This window comes from Poecilia latipinna, unplaced genomic scaffold (assembly GCF_001443285.1).
Source record: "Poecilia latipinna isolate Pla-1442-1.1 unplaced genomic scaffold, P_latipinna-1.0 Scaffold1389, whole genome shotgun sequence".
Lineage (NCBI taxonomy): Eukaryota > Metazoa > Chordata > Actinopteri > Cyprinodontiformes > Poeciliidae > Poecilia > Poecilia latipinna.
In genome coordinates this window covers 144,389-156,010 of record NW_015114005.1, presented here as the reverse complement: position 1 = coordinate 156,010, position 11,622 = coordinate 144,389, and the positions used below count along the sequence as shown (strand labels likewise).

Genomic DNA, 11,622 nt, shown 5'->3' with positions numbered 1-11,622 from the left:
AGCTAAAACCATTAGCATGCATTTAGCTCCATATTAGAGCTAAAACCATTAGCATGCATTTAGCTCCATATCAGAGCTAAAACCATTAGCATGTGCTAAGTGGAATCAGAACAAATTGGAAGGTAATGAATGGCTGTCTTTAAGTCCTTCAAACACCTTATTGTAATAATTTGAGCTAGTAGTTTGATCTGGATGCTAACCATAAGCAGCTCTTTGTTCAGTTTAGCAGCAGCACAAACTGCAGCTTCTCCAGTCGACTCCCTCCTCTTCCTCTGTTTGGTCCTCCTCTTCTTCATTTCCCCTCAAATGAAGAGACGGTAACCGTTCTGGCTGGACGGTAGCACAGTGGGGCCTAGCATACACCATCTACCCAGAATGCATTGCAGCATAAACAACATGGCGACGTCCGTGTGACAATGTTTGGTAAAAACTAAACAGCCGACGGCATTTTTTACATCTGACATAAATATTTCTCATATAAAGTGAATATTGTATTTAATCCAGAACATTTTATCAGCAGTTTTAAAGTTTTCTTTCTGTTCTGATATGAACTTTATAAAGGAATCTCTTCAGTCTCTCCTGATTTCCTGATCGTCTGAACTTGCGTCGCTCTGACTGCAGGGAAAATACTGAGTAGTTACATTTACTTCTACTCTTACTTGAGTAAAATTTTTGGATTCTTAACCCACTGAATGAAAAACAAACATGTTTCAACCAAAAATGTTACTTTTACTACAGGACAAGTTTTTGGGTAGATGCTCCTAAATGAAAGAAAAAAAAGTGTTTAGTTTTAGTTTTGTTATGTTTCAGGTTCCTCTGACAGTGACGTCCTGGTGAAGCAGAAGATGAGCTGGTTTGATGCTCAGGCTTACTGCAGGGAAACACACACAGACCTGACCACCATCAGAGATTTCACCAAGAACTACAGGATGACCTCCCTCCTGCCTGACTCCACTTTCAACTTCCAGACCTTTAGCATGACCCCCTCAGCGGTGGCCTGGATCGGTCTGCACCGGTCCGACTGGGTGTGGTCCGACGGCAGCAGCGCCTCCTTCTGGCCCTGGGCCGCCCAGGCCACTACAGAGCAGACCGACTGTGTGATGATGGACTCCTCCAGCGGCAGCTGGTTCCAGCAGTCCTGCAGCGACAGCTTCAGCTTCCTTTGCAGCGAAGGTGAGTTTCCCAGCAGCTCTGCAGGATCCCAGCCTGCAGGGCTGATCGGGTGTTTCTGCGTTTCTCTGCAGACGTCGTTCCGGCGGCGACCAGGGCGCTGAAGATTCGTCTGGAGGCCGGATCTGCAGACCTGAATGACGCCGCGGTGCAGGAATCCATCCTGCAGCAGGTCAGGCCACCAGGGGTTCACAAACAGTTCCAAAAGTATCCAAAGAAATTTAAACTTTTAGAATGTTTTCATTCACTATTCAATAATTACTACGTCCATTTAGCATAAATGCTGCCTCAGATCTGACTGTAGAAGGCCATGAGTTAAAAAAAACAAATTACTGCCAGATAAAACATTTTCATCACAACCCATGTTTTGATAAGAAAATAAGTAATATTTTATAATAGGCCTGTTGCAATAAGCAAAAGACCAGCTGATTTCATGATAAGTTTAAACAAACTCAATAATTAACATTTGCATAATTTATTTTTCTCTCTGGCTGATAAAAGTGTTTTTGTCTCAAAAAGCTTCTTTTTGTGAAGGACAGTTTGTTTACAGAGACTCCATAATTCACTTTATTTGTTTCTGTTGTTTTGTTTATATTTTGGATATTTAAAATGTCTTCCAGTTCTAGTGTTAAATATTTCTTAAAATTTAAAGTTTATTGATTTTTGAGAATCTGTTTTAATTTTATTGCTGGAAAATAGTATTAAAACAAGAATATTATCATGTATTATCACAATAACTTCTGGGACAATTTATCATCCAGCAAAATGTGTTGTTGCCACAGGCGTGTTAATCAGATCAAACTCCTCGTTTATTCCCACAGTCCTCTGGTTTTGGCAGCAGTGTCCTTGTCAGAAACATTTCCATTTGTTGCTAATTATGTTAGCTTCAGGAGCAAAGCAGCTGAATGAATTTGATTGGCAGCCAATCAGAAATAACTATATTTAACTTTTTTATTTTTATTTTTAATGACTGAAAAAAGAAAACAAAAATTTCGAGGCAACGTTTAAGATTTAATTATTTTTTGACGTTTTTTCTCCTCTTTCCTCTAACTGTCTGAGGCCCCCGCTGCGCCCCCTGGCGGCTCCTACTTTGAAAAGCACTGAGTTATTAACCTTCCTGTTTCTGAGAAACTCCCAGCAAAATTAATCTGAGTTTAAAACTCCAACTCAGAAAATGTGTAATTTTTTCCTAAAGTTCAGTGATTCTGGCGTTTATTTTCAAACTACAAAAACAGTCGTTTCAACAGACTATTGCTCAGTTTGTCGGTTAAATCTAAACTCTGTTTATTCAGCTGAGGGAGAAGATGGAGGAGCAGGAAGTGACGGAGGAGGTGAAGCTCAGCTGGAGGATTCAACCTGACGGGAAGGTTTTCCACCGGCAGCAGGAGGAAACAGCGCCCCCTGCCTGCAAGGCGAAACCGTGCGACTCAGTTTAACACGACCACTAATTTAGTTGCTTCTTCTCGTCGGTCTGTGGCTAACTCTGCAAGTCACTGGTTTGCTTTTCTTTATTGCTGTTATAGCTAATATTACCAATATTAACATTCATTCACAGGATTAATACTTTGTGATTGTTTGCATCATTTGTTGAAATATGAAAGCAAATCTTTCATTAAAGCAGGTTGAAAAATTCAAACTTTTCACTTTGTTCACTGTTGAAGCATCTTTTATTAAGAAACATTGAGTTACCACATTATCATCCTGTATGAGTGTAAAAACACGACTCAGACACAAATCAGATTAATGATCCTTTAATCTTCAGATTAATGGCAACATACTGAATACAAAAATATTTTTAAAAATCGTCACAGTTTTAGATGAATAAATGAATCGTCTCCTGGATCTGAAAGGTTCGGCTGACGAGATCAGAAACTACAAAAACAGTCGTTTCAACAGACTATTGCTCAGTTTATCGGTTAAATCTAGATTATGAAGAACAATGAATTACATGAAGATTAGTGGCAACAAACCTGAGTATAAAAGTAGCTCATTATGAAGTCAGACAGACGGAGTCCACTTTGGTTGGTTGATTACAATACAGAAATACACAATAAAAAGACACAAACCCCATTCTAGGCAGTGGCTCACTTAAGTGCCAATAAACAGATTAACTAAGAAGCAATAAAAATACAGGATTACATAAAAATATAAGCATGTTAATAAAAAATGCTTCACATTTTAATGTAATTTTTAAAATAGCAGAAAGTTTGTCTAATTTTGTTCTGCTAAAAAATTTATTTATTTTTCAGTTGCTGTACGGAGGGTCAAACATGACTAAAATATTAATAATAGTATGACATGTAATAAAATAAAACTGTTTGGAATAAAATTATACATAATAAAAGATTTCACTGTTTTATAGCTATTTTATGCTAATATATTTTTTGTAATTTATTTCATTTACAGTTTATGATGAATGTTACTTGTTGATATGAATAAAAGTTTTTCAAAAGTTAAGTTACTTTAGCATAAGCAACTAAGGAACAATCCACAATCCATATCGATTAATCTACTGTTGATTATAAAAATTTTAATGAAAGAAGTAATTTGTGGTTTTCTAATTTGTCCCATTTGTTCTTCCATACATTCAGCTGACTGAACATATGGAATGCATTTACATTTTTTCATCAATAATTTGTAAAGCAATCACAATTACTGAATGTGTTAAAATTGAACATTGATGTTTTTATTTAATTTTTGTGGATTTTTAATTATCAGTTATTTTTTCTTTTCAGAATAAAATGTAGTTTATCAGTTTTATTGTTGCTGTTAGGAGTGCTGCACTGAACAAATGTTTGATAAACAGATGTAGATAAAATATTCATGTGTTTCTGGCAAGACTATGGCATTACTTTGATTTCAGTGACTGAATGTTAATGTCATCATTGGTCCTCCGTACATTCACAGTAAAGCTCATGAAAAAACAATTTGTACTTTTGATTTGTTTTTGATTTGATTTTGTTTTTGTTCTTTTCTGATTTAAGTTCGTTCTCCATCTTCTGAAAGTCATGGTTGGTCCTCCGTTCGTCACGCCTCTAAAATGGAAACACAAACAATGACTAAATTTGTTTTTTCTACATCATCACGTGTGCCTGTGGTCCTGCAGCGCCCCCACTGGTCAGGCTCCGGTGTGTCACTGCAGCAGGCAGTTGCACTTGACGCCCTTCTCTTTATGTGTGCTGCTGAACTGCTGCGCCGCCTGGTGGTGGATCAGCGTCCAGAAGTGATCGAAGGAGATGTTCTGGTCCTTCTGGACTCCCATCTGGTCCAGAACCCGGTCCAGGCCGTCCTCGCCCTGCGCCGTCTGCACGCAGGAAGCAGGAAGTCAGGCAGCACATCTGGAAATACTCAGAGCAGGAAGTGACGTGGGACTCAAAAACATCCCAAGAATTCAGATCCAGGCAGCGAGAGGAGGCGGGAGCAGAGTTACAGCGCCCCCTGCAGGCCGCAGGACGAACTGATATCAGAGTTTATCTGCAGATTGACACTGATCTAGAACATTTATGGATATGTTTGAAGTTAAGGAAAAACTCTGAAAATGTATAAATTAATGATAGCAATTATAAATATTAAGTATTTTAGAAGCATTAATCAACATTTGATTCATGTTTTTCATTATTTTCATTATCTTTTCATATATATTTTCATTTTATCATGAAAAAGTGTGATATGAAACTTATCCAGTTTTCATAAGTTTTTGTTTTTAACTTTTCTTTCTGGTTTTATTTTTCTTCCCTCGAAATGACAAAAATAACTAATAATAATTATTACTATTGTTATCTATGTTTAGCTAGTTTTTAAAATGTTTTTATTGTTGTTGTTTTTTGTTTCATTTTTACAAACCGTAAGATACGTCATCGCAATTATGGCATCCTGATTAATAAATTACTAATAAATAATAAATGAAGTATTTAATTTCGAAAACGATTAGTTTTCTTTACAGTTAATAGAATTCAAATTATTATTTTAATAAAAACTATGAATTATTTTTAAAAGAACAAAGACAACTGAGGGGGCCGTAGAGCGAGGCTTGCTCTGATTGGACGATGCTGTGTGACGTCATCGTTACCTTGGCGAGGAGCGGCATCTGTTTGGAGATGAAGGTCTGGAACTGGGTGGTGGTCATGGTGGGGCCGTCATCCGCCGCCCGGTGGAACTCCGTCACCATGGTGTTGATGGCCAGCTCCAGCTCCGAGTACTGAACAGCAACAGATTACGATCAGTAATCAATAAATCACTGATGACGTCAGCATAAAAAGAGCTATTCACAAATAAACAACCGGTTCCCAGATCTCTGGTCACAGTGTCAATACTTGAGCCTGAATTATTGCAAATGTTGATCGATAAATCTTCCTCTCATACTGAGGTCGCTACAAACGGCGATTTGGCGCCACCTAGTGGATGAAGTGTGAACTACTTGCAGAGGAAGTGAGCAATAAACTCAGTAAATAATCCTAATCATTGGATAGATTCTGCAATAAAAATACATATTTTGTCTAATTAGCGTTTGCTACATCTGATATATTAAAGTACACAACATGTGACCAAAATTCTGTAAGTTATTTCCAATTTTATTTGCCAAGTTTTAGCAACACTTGGCAACTAAAGAATGGAAATGAGTAAAACTAACAAAGAAGCAAAGTGTAAAACTGCAGAAGAAGGAAAGTCTGTGCATCTATTTCGATTAATCAAAGGATTACTTCAGATTATACTGTAGAGAGATCCTTAGAGACTCCCGGTTATTCTCGTCCATCCAGCCTTCATCATTGTTGTTTCTTTTTTTTTTTTCATACATCCATACCGCTTCCCGCCACCCCCCCTCCCCCACACCTTGCAATGGCACGGGGCCCCCCTTAGGGGGCGCGCCCCACAGTTTGGGAACCTCTGACTTAAATGATAAAAAAATTAAAAAGAATGGTTGTTCAAAAACCTTTTCACTCAGTTTAATGTCTAGTTTGTGAGTCTATAAAAACATCTTCCTTTTTCTCTATTATTTTTTTGAGCTTCAAAAGAAAAAAAATGTTTAGATTAAATCTGGTTTTCTTTTTCATAAATCATGTTTTCTGCCACCAGCAGGATGTTAAATTCAGAATCTGTGACACATTTCTGATGGACTGACCATGAAACTGTGAATTAAAACAAACTTCAGGATTCCCAAAGGAAACTGGAATCTCTGGAATTCCCTCGTTTCCGTTTCACATCCACCAGGAAAGACGGGAACCTGCGGGTTTTACAGGAACAACCCGCAGGTTTCATCTGTTTTATCTGATCCAGGAAACCTCAGAGACACACACTGCCCTTTTATTTGCTTTTCTTCAAAGTGTGAGGAGTTAATGATCAACCTGACAGGTGAGACTTTATGGGGCCAAACAACAGAACCAGGTTTCCTTTTCTCCAGAACCTCCAGTTGGGTTCTGGCCTCTGTGTGTTTGGGCTGAAACAGCTGAATGAGATCAGCCGCATGTTTCTGAGAAGAGGGCGTCGGTCGGCTGCAGATGATCTCAGAGGATCTGCAGAACATTCCAGGCTGTCTGCACGATCCGCGCTCATATCTGAAACTATTCAGACAATCGCCACTCTGGCTCTCTGCAGCCATTTCCTTACAAACTGCACAGATTCTCTGAACTGTTTTAGGTTTCCAACCTGAAAAGATCCGTTCAGCCAGCAGAACCCAAAGCTGCGGTTCTGCCATGAATCAGAACCCTGAAGTGGCAACAAAATCAGTTTCTTACAGCAGATAAACTGTATAAATACATCCTCATTGGAAATTCACAACTTATGCTCCAGTAACAGAAATTCTTCAACATATTTCTACTCAAGTGAGACTAAAAACGTATTTGGTAAAAAGTTGACTCAAGTATGAACAATTGATCAAGTGAACAATGATCAGACAGACCAGATTGTAAAATTAAGTGGAGATTTTGGTATTTTAAGGACAAATATTACAATAATTTATGTAATAACAAAAAATAACAAAATAAGGAAAAATAAAAATGTTTCCAGATCAGTTTCTATCAGTGAAAAACTGATAAAACTTTAATAGAAACTGCAGGTGTGAGTCTGAGTCTGGAGGATTTCATGTTTGTTTTTCATTCAAGGGCAGAAAATACAGAAATTATACTCAAAAAAGAGTAAAAATACTTCATCATAAAATTACTCAAATAAAAGTAAAAAGTACAGTGTAGTTAAGATACTCCTAAAAATACATTTATCCAAAAGGTTACTCAAGTAAAAGTAATTGAGTAAGTGTAACTAGTTACTACCCAACTCTGCTTAACAGCCATATCTTTATATTTCTTTACAAATTGCGACATTTTTGTGTAATATTTGCTGAGCAATATTTGGCCTAAACTGTAACTAAATAACAAATCAACATTGTTGTTTTTTTTGCTGATAAACCGTTTAAATAAGTTATTTATTCTTTGTTTCTGTGCAAATGTTCATGTTTTTTGTACATTTGTTTAATTCTGCAATATTTTAGCCTAAAACCATCTCAGTGCTGCCCTCTGTAGGTGAAACCGCGGTACTGCAGCTGGATTTTTCAGGATGGTTCCTGATTGGTCGATGTTTACNTCACTCAACCTCCATTTCGGCATAAGTCTCCAAAAATAAAAAATAAAAAATCACACGTTCATGAAATAATCTTTTTGATTTATCGCAGTTCTCTCGTTTGAGAAAACGTGGCTAGATTTGTTGCCTTTTCACTATAGAAGTTTTTTTTTTTTTTTTTGGAAAAACAGAAAATCACAAAATTTTTACCCGTCGCTTTTCTGAAAAAAGTAGTCATTTTTTAACTTTCTTTTTAGATTTGTTGTTAATCTTTTCTTTGGAAAGTAGGCGCTAGATTTGTTGCTTATTGTGCTTATATCATCTATATCTATCTATATATCTACACACACACACACACACACACACACACATATATATATATATATATATATATATATATATATATATATATATATATATATATATATATATAGATATAGATATAGATATATATATATATATAAAGGACATAGCTGATTAGCTGTTATTGAAACCAATCGGTATTCAGCTGTAGTTGCTTTTCTCACATTAAAGTCGCTAAGTTTAAATCAGACCCAAACGGCTGAAATCATTTTTTTTTATTTTATTCTGACGCATCTCCGTCCGGATTCATTTAAAACTTCTCATATGGAACCATAATCCAGGTCAGATTATGTCAAAGATCCGAACTGTCCGCATCCAGATCGGAACCAGAACCCACATTATTCAGGTGGATGAGAAAACATAAATCGGCGCCCCCCCTTCTCTCCCCCCCCGAGGCGACGCTGCGTGAAGTGTAAAACTCGCTACATTTACCTCGTTATGTGGAGGTGAAGGAGCGTAAGGCGCTGAAGTGGATGGGAAAACATAGTCGGCGCGTCGCCCCCTCCAGACGGGGTTTTGGCGCCCCCTCTGGTGCTGCGCCCCTATGCGTTGCATACCCACTTTTTGCGCCTCTGCCCATGAGTACCAACAGTATGCAGTAGCAACATCTACACATTTTTACCTTGATAAACCTTCAAAATTAAATATTTCACTTGGATTAAACTTTGTTTTTCAGGATAAAGTGTTTTTCTTTTCTTTTTTATTGTTTTTGGATCGTTTATATCTGCCGCTCTTGATCGCAGCTCGGTTCTGTTTTTGAATCACTTTCAATTTCTGTTGGACTCATTTGCATAACGAGGTTCCTAATATGAGCCAATATTCATTAATTTACAGGTTGAATTAAAAAATCATGAATCAGAATCAAATAATTACATCTTTTCTCTAAAAGCGCTGCCGCTAAAACACATTTACAGAAAATCTGCTGCAAACGCCACCGAACCAGAACCATCTGGACCAGAAGCGGTCCAGCCGGATCAGCTGCAGGTCATGGGGTCAAAAGGTCAGGAGGTCTCACCTTGATCGCCATCCGTGCAGCTTCGATCAGCGACGAAAAGACGCGAAAAAAATCCAAAAAACGGGCGAAGCGGCGAGGAGAGAAAAGTCCGGAGCGTTTCCTGTTCGGAGACACGGAGTCCTCCCACTGACACACACACACACACACACACACACACACACACACACCCACACACACACCCACACACACCGAGGCTTTTATCTGATTTTCTCCTCAGTTTTCGCTCCTCGGCTCTCAGACACACCCAGACCCAACTGGGAGCGGACCAGTCCGAACTGGACCGCTGCTTTGTTTGGTTCTGGTCTGAGGACCTGCAGGGAAAAGTATTCCCACCCTCACAACTGGGAGGTGGGAAAAAATCTACTTTTTACAAATTAATAATAAAAATGATAAATTTAACTCTGTTTTTTGTTACATCTGGTCAAATAAAAGTTCAGGGTGTGAATACTTTAGCAAGGCACGAGCCGGCTCCGGGTAGGAGGCAACATGTATGGAACTAAACTGAGGCCAAAAAGCTGGATCCTTTGAACTAGAAAAAAGAAAATTGAAAAAGAAAATATATATAATATGCTGCGACAAACTGGCAACCTGTCCAGGTGACCCCGCCTCNTTTGTCAACAATTTTTTGAAGAATTAAAACCAAGACTTTTTCTACTTTGAACATATTTTGTCCTTGTTTGAGTCTGGTCCCTCACAGTTGGTGTCAGAAGTGGGATTGTCGTTGCTGAGAAGTCTCCAAAATGCCTGGAAGGGGAAAAGGACGAACAAGAGGAGAACCCAGTTCTGAACATGATGAAAGAGAGGCGGCAGAGGAACATGGAGCGGTTGGTGGATTGTGTGACCTGGATGAGGAGGAAAGTGAACCAACACTGGCAGATCTGGCTAACCTTCTCCGAGCCCATATAGGACATCAGAAGGCCAAAGAGGACTACTGGACCAGAGAAACCTTTAAACAACAAGAGAAATTTGAGGAGCTACAACAACAGTTCAGATTGTTTAAAAGGGAGAGCCAGTCCCAGACCACGCCCTCTGCTCTTCAGTCAACCTCACCAGTGAGGCCTGCACAACCACCAGACCCTGGAGTAGCAGCTTCACCCCAGCACAGTCAATCAGGTGACCCTCCTGCACAGTCGTCTGTTTCTTATACACCTAAATTGCAAAAATTGAGTGAAGAAGATGATATTGAACATTTTCTCATTACTTTTGAAAGAATAGCCTCTGCTTGCAGGTGGCCAAGGACTGACTGGGCTTTTCATTTAATACCACTGCTAACAGGCAAAGCCAGAAGTGCCTTTGTGCACATGGATGTTGATTTGTCAATGAATTATGATCAAGTTAAACTAGCTGTTTTGCAGAAGTATGACATTAACAGTGAAACCTACAGGCAAAGATTCCGCTCGCTTCAGGTGGAGCTAGAAGAAACTCCCAAAGAGCTCTACATCAGACTGAAGGAGTTATATGTCAAATGGGTGCAACCTAAGGGCAAAACAGTTGGACAAATCAATGAAATAATTATTCTTGAACAGTATCTAAGAATGTTGTCACCAGAACTTCAGGTGTGGATAAAAGAACATAATCCCAAGACTGCAATGGAGGCTGCTGAACTGGCTGACGTGTTTGTGGCTGCAAGGAGGAGGAACTCTTGGGCTTTTCAAAGCTGGAAAAAGGATGGCCGCCATCAATCTCCAGCCCAACCAGTTTCAGCTGTGGGTAAGCTACCTGTTAAAGAGAGATTTGGTTCAAAATTTCAAGGGAAAAAGCCCATTTGTTACTTATGTGGACAAGAGGGTCATACTAAACCAATGTGCCCCCAAAATGTTGTGAAGTTGTCCCAGATGTGTTTTGTGCCTAGGAAAGAGACTCCAAATGCTGGAACACTGAACCAATTAATGGAGGTTTCTGTGGAGCTCAACGGTCATGCACTGAAGGCCCTGATTGATACAGGGAGTACACAGACTTTGGTCCAGCGCAGGTATGTCTCACCCCAGCTTGTTTGCACCAATGAGACCATTCCAATCTGCTGTGTCCATGGTGATAAAATGGAGTATCCAACAGCAGATGTTTATGTGACTATAAAAGGACAAACTTACCTGCTTAATGCTGGGGTTGTGGATAACTTGCCATTTCCAATAATTCTTGGCAATGACCTGCCAGTGCTTATTGACCTGTTGAAGTCTCCTCAGTGTAATGTGGCTCTAACTCGGGCCCAAGCAAAACAGACTGAGGAAATTGTTTCCAACCTCAGCACTTTACCATTTCACAATGTGGAGTTTTTCACAGAGGAAACTAAGGACAGGAAGTCCAAAAGACTACGGAGAAGAGAGAAGTTTCAAGGAACGGTTGTGGTTCCTTCTGATTCACCAGATCCTGAGGTACTCAAAGATTTCAAAATCCCTGGTAATATATTAGAGCTGCAGCACCAGGATTCAGGTCTTGTGAGATACTTTAAAGAAGCCAAAGTCAATAAAAATGGTTTTGCCATTCAAAATGACCTTCTTTACAGGCAAAATGGGCCAATGCAACAG

General features: G+C 39.0%; 1 protein-coding gene across 1 annotated transcript in view; it reads left to right on the top strand.

Moving 5' to 3' along the window:
* The window catches only part of LOC106962252 (macrophage mannose receptor 1-like), a 10,100-nt gene extending 6,006 nt beyond the window's left edge, over positions 1-4,094 (top strand). Inside the window, exons 4-7 of the mRNA XM_015056544.1 lie at positions 811-1,173; positions 1,245-1,342; positions 2,463-2,614; positions 2,659-4,094. Coding sequence (XP_014912030.1) covers positions 811-1,173; positions 1,245-1,342; positions 2,463-2,606 — 605 coding nt within the window. The 3' untranslated portion in view covers positions 2,607-2,614; positions 2,659-4,094. The remainder of the gene's footprint in view (positions 1-810; positions 1,174-1,244; positions 1,343-2,462; positions 2,615-2,658) is intronic.
* Positions 4,095-11,622: the final 7,528 nt, after the last annotated feature.